The sequence below is a fragment of the Rhineura floridana genome, chromosome 13, assembly GCF_030035675.1.
Source record: "Rhineura floridana isolate rRhiFlo1 chromosome 13, rRhiFlo1.hap2, whole genome shotgun sequence".
NCBI lineage: Eukaryota > Metazoa > Chordata > Lepidosauria > Squamata > Rhineuridae > Rhineura > Rhineura floridana.
The window spans coordinates 11,439,041-11,456,703 of record NC_084492.1 but is presented as its reverse complement, the minus strand read 5'-3'; the positions used below and the strand labels follow the sequence as shown (position 1 = coordinate 11,456,703).

Here is a 17,663-nt window from a genome sequence, read left to right as displayed (position 1 = left end):
AAAAACAATCCTCATGAAAATTGTAGTGCAAATTTCTCATAATAACCACATTTTTGTAGGCAGTTTGACTAAGGTACACATTTTTTGCAAGCAATTTACCCTAATATAATGCATTTGTGTGTGTTATTTTCATTCATATATTCGTTTTTATGCACACTTTCCCCTAACATAGGCGTTTTTGTAAACACTGATGGGTTGGTGAACTGCACTGCAAAATTCAAATAAGTGTGAATGTTGAAGGATGTTCTCATATTATTTCCGAAAGCACAGATTTGATAAATTCCACTTTAAATGCGAACTGATCAAAACATTTCTCCCACCCCTAGTTGGGAGTAAGCTTCTTGCACCAAGTGATCTGCCCATGGTCCTGTAAGCCTTGTATCAGACTTCTGTGTTTCTCTTGAACTTTGGGCCTGCGCTGGCTATCTCTCATTGCCTTTGGATATCATGCTGCTCTATTCTCATTAAGTCCATCACTAGTGCTGTGCCGAATCTCCATCTCTCATTTAATTACTCTGTGTAATTAGAGAATGTATTTCTCTAAGAGCAGAATGTATTTTTATGCTCCTTGTAGGGAGGGTGCCTCTTTTCTTTCTTGCACTTTAATATAACATCTCAAAGTAGCCAAGCAGAGAATGTGCTTACTTCTAATTTTAGTATTTTGTTCTGCTTTCACCGTCCCTGGAGTGGCTGAAACACTGTAAACTAAATGTTAAAATGACCCTCCTAGCTTTCTGTAGCTTTCCAGCACTTGCTGTAATGTCCATGAAAATGGCTAGTTTCCATGGTAACATCAGCAAGCAGAGCCAGGCCGACTAACTACAGGAAGCGAAGAGGATCAGTTTACAGAGTTCCCAGCAGTCTTACAATGTTAACATAAGGCAAGAGAAAAAAATAAGAATATTCTGTCTCATCCACCAAACTTCTATTTTCTATTTGTCCCTCCCTTTCCATGAATGGCCAAATTAAATTTCGGTCAAAATATCAACCACAAATTACTCTAGATTGTTGGCTCAACCCTCTGTTGCCCCGCCTACCCACGGGCTCTGCTGTCTCAGAACAGAATGGAAATGATATTGACCCAGGCTTTAAGATGTGGATCTTGTTTGCACCTAGACCTCTGTGAATTGGTTCTTTGAGGAGTCCATTGCCTTACTGATCTTGTACCTGAGAGGAAACACACACCTCCAACTCCCCTATTATAATTCTTCCTTTGCATGAGTTTGGATGAGTATGAAAAATTGGTTATGCTCACCAGATGCTGTAAAATATGATCAGGGACGTTCCTTGAGTTGTTGCAGATTGAGAAGGCTGCTGAATGGCTGAAAACAACGGGTGCTTTAGAGATGCTGAGAGCAGCCGCTGCCGTTGTTTCAGACGTGTGAGCTAAGTCTATTATCATTCCCAGCCGATTCATCTCCTTCATCACTTCCTAGCACAAAATAGACAGATGGCTTCATCAGTTTGGTCAATCTGGCTAAACACAGAGGCCAGTGAGGGGGATGGCCTGGGAAGGGGAAGGTGGGGGCCAGATAGAAAGGCCTGGACGGGTGCACTTGGCCCCTGGGCCTGAAATTACCCACCTCTAGTCTACAGGCTCTTTTTTCCAACATAGGAGCCTAACGGTTGCACCTGTCATTCTGCCTAGTTCATTCTGCCAGGCTACATCTGCACTATACATTTAAAACGGTATCACAATTCCCAGAGTGGTTTAACAATCCATCCCTCTTCCCAGGGAACTCTAGGAATTGTAGCTCTGTGAGCTGAATAGGGGGGGTCTCCTAACAACTCTCAGGACCCTTCACAAGCTATAGTTCCCAGGATTCATGGGGGGGGAAGCCATGACTGTTTAAAATGTTGTGTAGTACAGATGGGGGCCTAGTCATGGGAATAGGACAAGGAATGTAGTGGGCCTTGATGGAAATGACCAGTGAGTGGAGTGCAGTGAAAGCAGTAAGGAGATGGGCCCACTGAGAACATCTTCCCCAAAGCCCATCCCCACAAGCCCTGCATCTGACAAACTACAACTCCCAAGGTTCTTATGGGGAGGGAACCATATGACAGTTAAACTGGTCTGAAGCCCAGATAGGACTGTAATGCAGAAGCTGCCATTAGACAGAACGTCAAGAACACTTTGTCACTGACACAGGAGGAGGCAAGAAAGCTTCTTTGGAAGATTATTTATTTATTTTAATTGAAAGCATTGCTAAACCACAAAAATCTCTAAGTGGCATACAATAAAAACAATATAATTAAACTTAAAAGCAATAAAACAGCAGCACATAAAAGCAAATAAAACAGGAATTCAGGAGATTCAAATACATAAAACAGGCTCCAATGTTATGGGTCAGGAAAAGCCAGGGCAAAAAACACGAGTCTTTACTCACCCTACACCCAAAGCAACTGATGATTGCGGCTTCATGTACGGCAGATGGAAGGGCATTCCACGATATAGGGGCCTGTATAGCATAGAATTGGAGGTGACTATTGTAAAGAAGTGTATGTTTACTTACTTTACCAAAGGTACTTAATCCATCAACTTCTGGGTAAGAGGTCTCTTTTTTTTGCCCACAATGCTTCTGCCCTAACACAGAAACAGAGTACACACACACAAAGTTATTGAAAAATAACCAAAAAGAATTATACGGTAGACACAAAAACGTACCAAACTTTAAAGTGAAATGAGGACGATAAAACTTTGCGTCAGTGTAATCCTATGGATTATTGCTTTGGCCCAGTGGGTGGGGAAACGTTAAGAAAGGAGCAGCACTTGTGAGTTTGAGAGAGACAGAACTGGAGAGAAAAGGAGCTGTTATTGCCATGGAGCAAGAATTAGGCCCTTATCACCATGAATTAGGTAATGGGATTTTAATTTATGCGTGTAGGAGGGAATGGAAGCATAAATCCCTTTTAGTGGCTTTATGTATTCGTATTTATTTTGTATTTTATTTAAGGCTTTATTTTTATTTTCTATTTTATTTAGGGCTTTAAGGTTTTGTGCATGGGAACCCCTGTTCTTATCCTGGACTTTTCTGCAAGCAACTTCTGCACTGGTACCTTGCTGGATGCCTGGAACTTTGGGAATTATTTTCTGAAGACATCTGTTATATTCTTTTGGGATATGTTGTATTCTTGATACCATTTTTGCCACCTGGTTTAAACTTTCAAAGTTATACAAAATTGTAATTATGTTTGCATTATTCGTTTACAAAGGAGCCCCATAGAACCCGAGAGACTGGTACATCAACTGCTCAGATGGCATATAGCTTTTCTTTGATTCATTTATGAATCACTTCTCATGAGGCATCCCAAAGTGACTGACAATATAAAACATATATCAAAACAGTTAAAACCATTGCATATATAAAAACATTAGAGATATTTAAAACAACAGCACATAAATAAAATCAATCTAATACAGATTCAAACTGGGATAAAGATCTCCATTTAGAAGGCTTATTGAAAGAGGAACATCTTTAGCAGGCACCAAAAAGACAATAGAGAAGGTGCCCATCTGATAAATAATGGAAGTTCCAAAGGGTAGGGGTCGCCATGTTAAGGCCCAATTCTGACATAACAGGGAATGGATCTCCTGACAGGATAGCACCTGTAGAGTGCCTCTTCCTGCACAACACCCCTCAGCACAACTGCCAGGGGGCTGAAAGACAATCACCCAATACTACTCTCTGAAAACAACCTTGGAGATAGGGTCGGAACCACTGTAAAACAGTGCCTCCAATACCCATCTCACCAAGTCGGCCCAGAAGGATACCATGGTCAATGGTATCAAAATCTGCTGAGAGATCAAGTAAGAGTAAAGGTTGCACTCCCCCTGTCCTCGCAATAAAGGTCATCCATCAGGATGACCAAGGCTGATTCAGTCCCATAACCAGGCCTGAACCCAGTTGCATTAGACACCTCACTGGGGACTACAGTAGATGTGGATGGGGCATCAAGATTGCTAAGGAGGCAAGCAACTTTACCCTCAAAGTGCCTTGCAAACAATTCACAGTGGGCCTCCGAAGGGTCTAAAACTCCATTTCCTGGAGTTAACATAAGAACATAAGAAGAGCCTGCTGGATCAGGCCAGTGGCCCATCTAGTCCAGCATCCTGTTCTCACAGTGGCCAACCAGGTGCCTGCGGGAAGCCCGCAAGCAGGACCCGAGTGCAAGAACGCTCTCCCCTCCTGAGGCTTCCGGCAACTGGTTTTCAGAAGCATGCTGGCCTCTGACTAGGGTGGCAGAGCACAGCCATCATGGCTAGTAGCCATTGATAGCCCTGTCCTCCATGAATTTGTCTAATCTTCTTTTAAAGCCATCCAAGCTGGTGGCCATTACTGCATCTTGTGGGAGCAAATTCCATAGTTTAACTATGCGCTGAGTAAAGAAGTACTTCCTTTTGTCTGTCCTGAATCTTCCAACATTCAGCTTCTTTGAATGTCCACGAGTTCTAGTATTATGAGAGAGGGAGAAGAACTTTTCTCTATCCACTTTCTCAATGCCATGCATAATTTTATACACTTCTATCATGTCTCCTCTGACCCGCCTTTTCTCTAAACTAAAAAGCCCCAAATGCTGCAACCTTTTCTCGTAAGGGAGTCGCTCTATCCCCTTGATCATTCTGGTTGCCCTCTTCTGAACCTTTTCCAACTCTATAATATCCTTTTTGAGATGAGGTGACCAGAACTGTACACAGTATTCCAAATGCGGCCGCACCATAGATTTATACAACGGCATTATGATATCGGCTGTTTTATTTTCAATACCTTTCATAATTATGGCTAGCATGGAATTTGCCTTTTTCACAGCTGCCGCACACTGGGTCGACATTTTCATCGTGCTGTCCACTACAACCCCGAGGTCTCTCTCCTGGTTGGTCACCGCCAGTTCAGACCCCATGAGCGTATATGTGAAATTCAGATTTTTTGCTCCAATATGCATAATTTTACACTTGTTTATATTGAATTGCATTTGCCATTTTTCCGCCCATTCACTCAGTTTGGAGAGGTCTTTTTGGAGCTCTTCGCAATCCCTTTTTGTTTTAACAACCCTGAACAATTTAGTGTCGTCAGCAAACTTGGCCACTTCACTGCTCACTCCTAATTCTAGGTCATTAATGAACAAGTTGAAAAGTACAGGTCCCAATACCGATCCTTGAGGGACTCCACTTTCTACAGCCCTCCATTGGGAGAACTGTCCCTTTATTCCTACTCTCTGCTTTCTGCTTCTTAACCAATTCCTTATCCACAAGAGGACCTCTCCTCTTATTCCATGACTGCTAAGCTTCCTCAGAAGCCTTTGGTGAGGTACCTTGTCAAACACTTTTTGAAAGTCTAAGTACACTATGTCCACTGGATCACCTCTATCTATATGCTTGTTGACACTCTCAAAGAATTCTAATAGGTTACTGAGACAGGACTTTCCCTTGCAGAAGCCATGCTGGCTCTGCTTCAAGTTGAAGTGAAGTGAACAGACCCCTGACAATACGGAAAATCTCCACTGGACGGCTACTGGAAGATGCAATGGTGGCAGAGAAGTGGGCCTTCTTTGCTGCCCTCACTGTCACACAGTAGACATGGTTATGATGTTTTACTCGTGCCTGATCAGCTTCACAGCACGTCTTTCACCACTTGTGCTCTAGCCATCGTCCAGCCTGTTTCAGGATGGTGTACTGGTGTACCAAGGTGCAAACCGGGCTCCACAATGCCAGAGAGGGAGCTCTGGGGAAACCATGTCAAGAGCTCGATGCACCTCGCTGTTCCACAGCTTGACAAGGGCTTCAGCAGGGTCACCTGCTCTATCTACTGAGAACTCCCCAAAGGCATTCAGGAATCCGGTGGATTCCATTAGTCTCTGGGGGCAGACCATCTTAATCTGTCCACCAACCCTGCAGGGGAGGATCGGAGCCATAAGTCTAAACTTCACCAGGAAGTGGTCTGACCATGACAATGGGGTGACATCCACTTCCCCATCTCCAGACCACCCCTTCCTCCATCTGGAGCAAAAACCAAGTCAAGGGTGTGCCCTGCCCTATGCTTCGGGCCGGTGACAGCTTGAGACAGCCCCATGGTTGTCATGGAGACCATGAAGTCCTGAGCCAGAATACTAGAGGCAACCTCAGCATGGACATTGAAATCACCCAGGACTATCATTCTGGGCTCCTCCAATATCATAGCCTAGATGGCCTCCTCCAGCTCAGTCAGAGAAGTTGCCTGGCAGCAGGGTGGACGGTACACCAGCAGCAACCTTAGTTTACTGTCTCTTCGGCCCAACACCAGGTGCAAGGCCTCACAGCCAGCTCCAAGACAGAGTGGTTTCCTGGTGACAGAGATGGAAGTTCTGTAGACCATAGCAACTCCTCCGCCCCACCCCATCTCTGCAGCCTGTGCTGGTGTTGCACCGAGTATCCAGGTGGGCAAAGCTGGGTCAAATCAACTCCTCCCAGCTCACCAACCCAGATCTCAGTAATGCCCACCAAATTGGCACCTTCACCCACAATCAAATCATGGATGAGTGTGGTCTTACTGTGTACCGATTTGGCATTAAACAGCAACACACACAGGCCAGTGGGCACAGCAGATGAGCAACGAGGAACCCATCCATGAGAGGAGTGGGAGCAAGGAACAAGGCATAGATAGCCTTGCCCTCATCTTCTATGGTAGTTCACCACCTCCCCATGGCTATACTTCCCTCTACCTGTGATCACTGAAATTGGGGTGGAGTCACCCATGTTCCTCCTTATTAAGATTCCTCCTAAACACCTGATATGGGTCCAACAAGAACCCACCAACAAAACCTTCCTGAACCAGTTATCCCAGTAGGCCTCTGAAACAATTTGGAACAATCAGACCCACTCAATATCTTTCACATGAGGCACATCTGCTCCCCCCTGTCTCACAACCAGGGAAGGGTGCAGACTCTCACTCTGAAGGCATCTGGCAACTTTCTCCTATCATTCAATTCACTGCACAGGCTCTCACCCTTTGCAGGAACTACACATGTGCCATACGCCCTCCCCACTACCAATCTCCTCTAGATTGGTTTTAAAAAAGGAAAGAAATAGAAGGGGGTAGCATCCTCACCCTCAGGGCTCCCTAAGGGGCAATCCCCTTTGGTGTTGCCCAATGTTTTGTTGTAATACATTTAAAAGTCTCTTTTTATGATGTTTTAGACTGTTTCTAGTGTTTTCTTTTGCCGCCCTGGGCTCCTACTGGGAGGAAGGGCTGGATATGTTGTTGTTGCATAGTTCAAAGAAACCAAGAAGAAGGTAGTTTGGTTTGCCATTATCTTCTGGGACGCCATGAAGATAGAACAGGGTCATGCCACAGAAATGAAGTTCTGGACTATCTCAGTAGTTGGACTCTGTTATGTAGCAAACTGGCCTACCTTATCACAACTCAAGACTGAGAACTCTTCCTATATTGCTTTGGGGCTGGAAAGGGCCCACTTGAGACATCCTGTCGCACCCAAAGGCATCTGAACTAGTGCTGTGCCAAAATTTATCCTCCAGGTACTCTAAAGTTTTCTTCCCCCATAAAAGAGGCATCTGATGTTTTGGTCACATCCACACCATACATTTAAAGCACTCTCATATCACTATCCCCAGGATTTTTTGCAGGAAGCCGTGACTGTTAGCTTGTTAAGGGTGCTGACCACACGGAGCTACAATTTTCAGCATCCTTAAACTACAGTTCCCAAGATTCTCCAAGACTGTTACAATCTTATAAGGATGCCTTGAGACTGGTGTTTTATTGCAGGTGTAATCTGCATCATGCTCTTGGCACAGTAATAGCACATTAATAGTTAATAATTCTGCTTTAGTTTGTTCTGAGATGCTTCCTCAATGCTACCCCATTGTTGTTGTCTGAAGGGACTATAGTGCAACAAAAGTGGAACAAAAACAAACCATAATATTTGTGGTATGCGGAGTGATGGGTTGCAGAAGGAAGTTATGGGATATGCACTGACTGGAAGTGAAGCAGTGTGACTGCCCCAACACTTTTGCAGGTGTAAACAGTACTAAAAGTGGGATCACATATGACTGCCTCAGTATCACTAAGACTAAAGAGCAAAATCATCATGAACAGGCAATGAAAAAGATGCCTGGAGGGGCACTTGAGAGTGCTTTTAAATGTATGACGTGGATTTGCTTTAGAATGTCAGGGGGTGTGAGATTGAGTCTACCTTCTCATTGTAAAGTGGCCAAGAGTGGCATGTACAGTTTCTTTCCATTAAACATTTCTCCAGCACTCTGTAGCCTGCCCAGCTGTCTGTGCTTCCTGATCCGAAAAGGCCCCATAGGAGGAGCTGCCCCACAACATCTTCCCCTGGGCTGTAATTGAAGCATGGGCACCTAGAAAGGTTGGCTATGGACAGGGCTTTTTTGTGTGTGATCTATACTCACCTGTACAGAGTACCATCACCTCTTATTGCTGCAATTAGCAGCCATTTTGTATTGGCACCTGCATCACTTTTTATCAAAATATGAGTACCGGCACCTCATTTTTATTAAAAAGAAAAACCTACTGGCTATAGAGCACTTGAGGACAGTATGTTCATTACTTTTATTTTTAAGGAACGTCCTTCCTTGTACCTTTTCTAAAAAAAGGTTTCCACAGTGATCACTTTAAAAGTAAAAAACCTTTAAAAAAAAAAAAGAACAGTTGCAAGCAGCACTATAGGCAGCCTTCCTAGTTGTCCACACTTATAAGAAAGCCCACCCAAGGACATTATGGGCTTTCCAGGCAGTACAAGCACCTAGGAAGGCTGCAGAATGCAGACCAATGGAGAGATGTTTGTAGAATGAAAGTACTCTCACAAACCCCTCAACCACATTGAAAGTAAACACAACAAAAATACATGTCATGCTCTGGTCCAATGCTAGACACCACAGGTTGGGAGTGGCAGGACCACAGATCAGGTCAAGCAGGCAACTAGCTCTAACAGAGGTTGAGAGCACATTAAGGCCTTTTAAGCTCTGCCTCCAGACTTCTTCTTCTAGGCTCCACCCCCTTGTGGAGAACTTTAGATTCTTAAAGGGCCAACTCTTTGGCCTGATGATGGGCTCCATTCCATAGTTTCCTGCCTGGTGCATGCCCTATGCTGCTGGACCAGTGAGGTAGCATGGGAGGCACTGGGTTCCTCAGGGAAAGGTGCCTGTGAGGGCTCTGACTCTGGTTCTGGCTCTGGTGATATGGGAGGTTCTTCTGGGGACAACCTCAGGTGCAGTGGTCTCCTGAACTGAACTTAAGACTGGAAAAATGAGAAATGGAAAGAAGCCAAAACTGACAGATTTCCCCATCTCTAGTCATGACCAACTGGTACTTGACCCATCAGTTCACTCAGTGTTTAAACTGCTGCTGGCTCCTGCTTGAGCACCACCTCTTAGAAGGGCTCAAGTCAAAGGGTTGTGTCCAACTGACTTCTACTCAGAACAGACCCAATGAAATTAATGGATCTACGTTATCCATGCCTACCCTTTTCAATGGGTCTGCTCTGAGTCAGACTAGGACTGGATATAATCCAATACTACATGGAATGCCCTTCCTTCTTCCATATATGAAGCAGCAACCGTCAGTTGCTTCAGACATCTTGTAAAGATTTATCTTTTTGTCCAGGCTCCCCCTGGCCTTTAAGATTATTTATTATTTATTTATTTTATTTAATTTATATACCGCCCTAAGCCCAAGGGCTTTCTGGGCGGTGTACATACAATAAAGCAATCAAAATATATAAATACAATAATACAATATAGCAATACATACATCAATAAAATAATGCAATTCTCAAAATTAGACCCCGATTTATGTGTATGAAACTCCTGAATCTCTGTTTTATTTTCTGCTATATGTTTTTATATTGTTTTTAGGTTAAGACTAAGTGTCAGACTATGACCTGAGAGACCAGGGCTCGAATCCTCACACAGCCATGAAGCTCACTGGGTGACCTTGGGCCAATCAGTGCCTCTCAGCCTCAGAGGAAGGCAATGGTAAACCCCCTCTGAATACCACTTCCCATGAAAACCCTATTCATAGGGTCACCATAAGTCGGAATCGACTTGAAGGCAGTCCGTTTCCATTTTCATGATGCCATCCAAAGCAGGCACCTGACCAGTTATCTGGACTCAGGAACTGTTCACTCACAGAGCCTTTATCTTGTCTGGATTCAGTTATTGGCCCTCATTCAGCCCACCACTGAGTCCAGTCACTGGTCCAGGGATTAGACAGTCTCCCCTGATTCAGGAGTTACAGAGAAATACAGCTGGGTATCATTGGCATATTGATGACAGCTCACCCCAGATCTCCTATTGGCCTCTGTCATTGGCTTTATATATATCAGAGGTGCCTAATCTTCTTTGGGCTGAGGGCCACATTGACCCACAATCAACCTTCTGGAGTCCCATGTCAAAGTGGATATGCCTGAAGTGTAACAGCGGGTGTGGCCACAGTGTTAAAATGTGGGTGTGGGCAATTTTTTTAAAAAAGGACAAATTGTGTGTGTTGGGGGAGATGAGGGACACAAAAAACCTTTTGGCATCACAGTGGTGGTGGAGACACCTATATTGTACATAGTGTATGCCGCTTACAGGTTTTTAAAGTATCAAGTGGTTTAGAAATGCTTTTAAATAAAATAAATAAAATAAAATAAACCCAAAGAAATTCTTCCTTGTTGGTTACCAGGGAATGTTGCACTGTGCTGTTAGTGTCAACTTCCGAACACCTAGTTCATAATACATCCTCAGAGTTGCAATGCTGCTGTCAATGGCATGACCTCCACTGACGCTGATCAAACACGCTATCTTTTTACTGTCATCAATGCCTGGATTTAAACAGAAAGACAGATCAAAAATAAAAAAGCTCATCAACACAAAACAACCTGAATGGTCAGCAAATAGCTACATGAGCTGTTCTGTAACTGTGTGCAGTAAAGATTTGCAGCACGAACCAATCCCAAGATCTGCAGGGAGGAGAGTTTGGATTCAGTAGTGAGCTTTGGCTTTTCTGGCTGAGCCAAGGTTCAGTGGGCGCTAATGTAACTGAAGAAAGAAAGCTAATTATTCTTGCCAAGGTAATTACTCTCTGGCACTTTGGATATGTAAGTTTTGTTTATACACAGTGAGAGGAAACTCATCCTATTATTAGCCTCCTTGGAAGAAAGCTATTTTAAAAAAATAGGCTGCAAAGAGGCTAGCAGCCTGTGTTTCCATGCTGACCTGAAGATAGGAACTTCCCCTCCTCCACAGCCAGTGAGGAATTGCAGACTAAAAGCCTCAGAGTGAGATAAGTAAAAAAAACAAAATACATTTAAAAAGCAACAAAAAATATCATAGGCTTGTCAAATTTGTGGGCTTACAAGGCTGCTTAAATACTTCTTCTTTGGACTCCAGTTCAGTGCTCTAAAAGCAACAGAAAATAACAGCTTACTTGGATCCATACCAATCGGGTTTCAGGACTGGTCACAGAACTGAAACAGCCTTGGTCGCTCTGGTAGATGATTTGAGGAGGGCATTAGATAGGGAGAATTCTCCTTTCTTGTCCTCCTCGATCTCTCAGCGGCTTTTGATACTGTCGACCACAGTATCCTTTTACATCGCCTGGAGGGATTGGGAATTGGAGGCACTGTATTACAGTGGTTCCGTTCCTTTCTCTCCGATAGGTACCAACAAGTAGCATTGGGGGAGGAGGTTTCAGACCCTTGGCCTCTCAATTGTGGTGTGCCACAGGGTTCTATCCTCTCTCCCATGCTATTTAACATTTATATGAAGCCGCTGGGGACAATCATTAGGAAATTTGGGCTGCAGTGTCACCAATATGCAGATGACACTCAGCTCTATCTTTCGTTTAAATCTTCACCAGAGTTGGCTGTGGAGACCTTGTCCAAGTGCCTGGAATCCATGAGTGGATGGATGGGAAGGAACAAGCTGAAGCTGAACCCCGATAAGACCAAGGTGCTGCTTGTGGGGGACAAAAGAAGGTTGGGAGATGTTGACCTGAGGTTCAATGGGGTGAGTTTACCCCTGAAGGACCAGGTCCGCAGCCTTGGGGTTGTACTTGACTCCAGGCTGTCCATGGAGGCTCAGATTTCGGCAGTGAGCCAGGCAGCCTGGTATCAACTACACCTCATACGAAGGCTGCAACCCTACCTTCCTGCTCATCAGCTCCCCCTGGTAGTACACGCCCTGGTCACCTCTCGTTTGGACTACTGTAATGCGCTCTACGTGGGGTTACCCTTGAAAACGGTCCGGAAATTACAACTTATACAAAATGCGGCGGCTCGACTACTTACGAATAGTCGCCGCCGGGATCACATCACACCAGTGTTGTTCGATCTACACTGGCTTCCAGTTGTTTTCCGGGCCCAATTCAAGGTGTTGGTATTAACCTTTAAAGCCCTATACGGTTCCGGCCCAGTTTATCTTACGGAGCGCCTTCAACGCCACCAATTATGCCACCCGACAAGATCAGCCACACAAGGCCTTCTCTCAATCCCGCCGACAAAAACAGCTAGATTGGCGGGTACAAGAGAGAGGGCATTCTCAGTGGCGGCCCCCACCCTCTGGAACTCCCTCCCACAAGATCTTCGGCACACCTCTTCCCTAAATGCATTCCGTAAAGCCTTAAAGACCTGGCTCTTTCAACAGGCCTTTGGGATCTCCAGGGAGGGTTAATTGCTAAGACTGAAATGCCTCCTACCCTGTTTTAATATTGCTGCTGTATTGTTTTTCTATTGTTTTTATATTGTATTATTGTATTTTATCTTATTGTGTTTTAACTGTTTTGTACGTCGCCTAGAGTGGCCTCTGGCCAGATAGGCGACACAGAAATTAAATTTATTATATTATTATTAATTCACCCTGTGAAGATGTCACCAGTTCCAGTTCATCATAGCTTTGACACATCCGCTTAATCACATCGATCTGCTCCAGGGCCAGGTGCACTGCATCTTTGTTCTGAGTACCACAGAGCGGTTGTACTGTCCAAAACTGAAACAAATGTGGACATGGAAAATTTAAAGTGGTTTAACAACAACAACAAAAAAGCTTATAGTTAAAATATAGACACTCTATGCAGCATATCTCACACTGCTGGTGATTCAGGAATGATCTGCTAAGGCAGTGGTTCCCAACATGGGGGCCGTGATCCCCAGGGGCCCCAAGAAGTAATCCAGAGGGGCCCATGAACAGTAAAGAAATGAATTATTTATCATTATTTTTTTTTTAAAAGTCTTCACTCTCTGGACACTGTCACTTCCCATGCTGCTGCAGATGACACCTCCCCCTTGCTCCAAACAAGAGGAGAGGACTTTTGCTGAAGTGCCAGAGCATCTTTCAGGCACACTGAGGGCAGGCATCTGCCTATAAAATACATGGCAGATGTCAAAGTGTTATGGAACTATGCAGAGATCCTCAGCGGTCTGAGCTGTGTGTGTGCCAGTGTGTGTATTTACCTAAGTAGCAGGCTTTTACCCTGCATTTAGATCACTGAGACTTAAGACTTAGTAAAGTAAGAAAAGCTACTTTATTTACAGAAATACATAGTAGATAGGAAAGGCATACCTAGTTCTAACTATCTAAGTTGGAGGCACAATGCCCAGACAATGTCTCCTCTCTCCTTGGACAGTCAAAGAAGAAGATAAAGGAGGGGGGGCAGGTCAGCTTCCCTGAGCATATCAGTTTACAATGGAAGGAAGTTAGGTAGAGAACAGCACAGGTAAAGGTAGGCAAGCCTAGCCAGCTGGAGGGCTCTAACTCTTCTTTCTGGAACACAAATAAAAGAATCCAAGAGGGTGGAGATACCGGAAGAAGAGGGGATTACTATCACCGACTCCTGTCTCCTTGCACTGCCGCTGCTGACAAGGCCCTTAGAACGAGAAGAGAAGGCTTTTTTTGAAGCAAAAAGAAGCAAGGCTGCAAGGAAAGGCTGCTTTCCTCCTTCCTCCCTGGGGGCAGGGGGTCATGAAATTTTTTGAGCTTATAAAGGGGTCCTATACTCATAAAGGTTGGGAATCACTGTGCTACAGGACCTCTGTGCTTCTGCTGCAGAACATTTCTGCATTTGCAGAGGATTCTGAGAAGTGTTTGAAGTCATGCACTATGGACCTGCCTTGCTGCACCACAGAGCACCCCCATGATATATAGTTCTCTTTTTTGGTTTCCACAATATGCAATAAACCAATCGGCACTGTCTACAGCTTCCTTGGGCTGATTATTTGTACAATCATGCTCCCTCTTGCCCTCTTCTTTTTTTTCAGAATTCAAAGAACACATTCAAACAGAACATGACGAGAATGCTTTGGCACCACCCTGCTGGTCTCTCTATATTCCATCTACCTCCATCTAGAGACACTCAGCACTGTGTATGTTTGTGGTGACAAGTAAACTTTGCCAGCAAATAAATGGATATGATTTCTTGAAGTGGGTCTTTCCTCCTCTCTTTTCTGGTTTATCCTATACTGAAAAAGAAAAGGGAAAGTATAAGCACAAGTAAGATAAGCAGGATACTGAAAATTGTAAATGAAAACACCTTGGCTTTAAAAGTTGAATTCCATAAATGCAGTGTAACACCAACCAATATATGAGTTTATTTTAAATTATTTTTGAGTATTTAGGCTTGGTAACGTTGCATGATTTGTATATGATGTTTTGATCATGCTTGATTGTGTTTAATCATGGTGTAAAATTAATACAGAATGGTTTTAAAAAGCAAGTAAACATCAGGACTGCAATCCTTTGTGATAAAGAATACAATACGGAGAGTTCTAATCAGATCACACAGAAGTAATCTAAACTCTTGGCTTTTTGTTTATCACTGTAGTCACTTTTCATCTCATTTAAAGTGCCAAATGATGTGAGAACTTGGAAGCATCCTGGGATGAAATGGGGCATTTCTTAAAATGCAAAAACCAGCCCAAGAGCTTGTAACTTTGGGGGGAAGCAAGCTAGGGACGTGGACATGGAATATATGGCATTAGCGTGTTCTATGATGGGAAGCCACACTTCTGAAGGGGGGTTGGGAAGATGCAACGGAGGTTTGGCTCTCCAGCCCCTTGGATCTCCTCCTATGCAATCAAAGTGTGCCTCCCCCCCTCCAATGCCATTGCCTGGGGCAGACTTTTGCCTTCGCTTTCAGGGACAGAAGATGAAAGTTCCCCCCACCCCAGGATGGTTCATGCTTTTCCATCTTCAGTTCTCAAAATCGAATCAAACCTTTTTCAAAGCCACTCACCAAGAGGGTGCCCTCCGCCCCCTCCTGTTCTGTTCCCTTTAAGTTATCTAACAGAGCAGCTCAGTTTGAGCCGTTCGAAAGGTTATCTTACCTCATGCACGGGTCATGTTATGTTTTGAAGTGATGCTAGAAGGAAAACATTTTAAAAACATTTGCAGCTACTAGGAACAACTTTACAAAGAACTTTGCTTCTAGTTAAGGAGCAAGGAAACGTTGAAAGTCCTCTTCAGCTTTTACCAAAATCACAAGTAACAGAATTCTTGGAACAGAGTGAGGCTTTTTTATAAGTTTTTTTTAAAAAAAACTTTTATAAAAGGGATGGAGAACCGTTTTTCAGCCTGGGGGCCATATGACTTTCTGAGCAAACTTCCAGGGGCCACAAAGTGAACAGGGCCAGAAGCAAAAGGGAACAGAGCAACACATGTAAATTTAACATTTGTACAGTAGGTTAGTTTCTGCACCTACTCCCTCCATCCAGGCCCCAAAGGAGGAGTTCATTTGCCCCCCCAAGGCCTGAGGCTCCCCACCTCTCTATTTTCAGTTGTGTATGTTTCTTTAAGTTTAAATACAAGGGTTTTTTAAAAATGGAAATGGAAATGGACTGCCTTCAAGTTGATCCCGACTTATGGCGACCCTATAAATAGGGTTTTCATTGTAAGAGGTATTCAGAGGGGGTTTACCATTGCCTTCCTCTGAGGCTGAGAGGCAGGGACTGGCCCAAGGTCACCCAGTGAACTTCACGGCTGTGTGGGGATTCAAAAACTCAGAAAACTCTAATCTGTGCATGTGGCAGAGGTGTCTGCAGATGCATTTATCATCACACAGATGGATCTGAACTTCTCTGAACTTTGCAGAGTGCATTTTGTATGTACAGTATACAAAAATGCATAAAAGGGGTAAAATGTGGATAGAAATGCATACATTGGTGAAAATAACATACAAAGGTATCTTGCATTAGGGAAAATCGTTTGGCAAAATTGCAAACAAGCACGTGTATATTAGGAGACATTCACACTAAAATGCTCATGAATTGTCATGAGGCCTTTTTTTTTTTAAAGGCAAACCAATGTGGCAAGGTAGAGGGCTGAACTTAACATTGGAAACATGAGAAACTGAAAGTGAAATGGAAGGATTTGCCCAGCCCTAGCTAGAGCCCTTCCCCTCAGAAGCTCCTCCCCACATGTTGTTGTTATATACCTTGCAGTCGATTACGACTTATGGCGACCCTATGAATCTTTTGGATATATTCGTAGGGTTTTCATTGTAAGAGGTATTCAGAGATGGTTTACCATTGCCTTCCGCTAGTCTACAGCACTTGGTATTCCCAGGCGGTCTCCCATCCAAGTACTAACCAGGCCTGACCCTGCTTAGCTTCCAAGCTCAGATGAGATTGGGCGTGTTCAGGGTAGTATGACTGTAGGCGCTGCCCACATGAGTCCACACAAAAACAAAGCTAAATTAAAAACGGGAAGGCAAAATAATCTGAATGCAGAGCAGAAATATAACTTAGAGAGGACAGAATGTGCTCATTAATCTTCCCCACACCCTGTATCTCTGGCCAAATGTGATTCCTCGGAAGCATCCGTAGTTGTCTAGGTGGCTTACAACACAAAAAGAAAGACCATACAGTATTGGAAAATGCAAAATACAAAAATTAAAAACAACAAAAACCAATAAGGGTAGGTTAGGTTTTGCTGAATTTATGAATTGCTTTCCACAACAAAAATGGCAAATCCACACCATATACATTCAGTGCACATTTAAAGCGCAGGATTTCCCCCATGTAACCTGGGAACTATAGTTTGTTAAGAGTGCTGGGAATTATAGCTCTGTGAGGGGGGAAATGGCAGTTCCTGGGATTCTTTGAGGGAAGTCATGTGCTTTAAATGTGTGTTGAATGTGCTTTAAAGGTATGGTGTAGATCTGTCCAAAGTCCCAAAGCGATTTACAGCAAGCACAGAAAATTAAAAAACAGAGTAAAAAATCCAATCAGTGTGGTGGCCAATTTGCCCAGGAAAACAAAAATGTCTTTGCCTCATGCTGAAGCACTGACAAAGTTGGTGTGTGTGTATTTATGTGTGCGTATGAGAGGGGGGGGGAGAATGAATGGAAGAGAATGGATGGGTAAATGGTGTGTGTGTTTGTGTGTGAGAGAGAATGAGAAAAGTGGAAACAGAGGGGACAGAAAGAAAGAGAGAGAGAGAGAAGAGGTGCCAAACAGCGTGAAAAAGGGAGGGCTCCTGCCCATTTTGGCCCCACACACTGCCAGCTCCAGTGCCCAACCACTTCCCGAGGGAGCATGGCCCTCAACTACAAAAAGTTTGTCTACTCCACAGTTCTTCAACCTTGGGTCACCAGTTGTTGTTGGACTATGACTCCCATCATCCCCAGACAGCATGGTCAATAGTCAGGATTGATGGGAGTTGTAATGCATCAACA

General features: G+C 44.0%; 1 protein-coding gene and 1 non-coding gene across 8 annotated transcripts in view; both read right to left on the bottom strand.

Annotated features, from left to right (window-relative positions):
- LOC133369029 (dipeptidase 3-like) overlaps window positions 1-17,663 on the bottom strand; it is a 38,275-nt gene that overhangs the window by 15,802 nt on the left and 4,810 nt on the right. For 4 of the 7 annotated variants that reach the window (XM_061593851.1, XM_061593846.1, XM_061593849.1 and 1 more), the window contains 4 exons: window positions 14,330-14,451; window positions 12,853-12,982; window positions 2,514-2,584; window positions 1,256-1,432 (listed from right to left, as the gene is read on the bottom strand). In XM_061593851.1, the coding sequence (XP_061449835.1) occupies window positions 1,256-1,432; window positions 2,514-2,584; window positions 12,853-12,982; window positions 14,330-14,335 (384 nt within the window). In that variant the 5' untranslated portion in view covers window positions 14,336-14,451. Of the gene's footprint in view, window positions 1-1,255; window positions 1,433-2,513; window positions 2,585-12,852; window positions 12,983-13,555; window positions 14,452-15,315; window positions 15,404-17,663 lie in introns of those variants that run through there. The other 3 variants (XM_061593848.1, XM_061593850.1, XM_061593853.1) reach the window with 3 other exon arrangements.
- On the bottom strand, window positions 16,528-16,646 carry LOC133369476 (5S ribosomal RNA). Its single transcript, XR_009758905.1, has one exon. It is a non-coding gene; the product is annotated as a 5S ribosomal RNA (ribosomal RNA).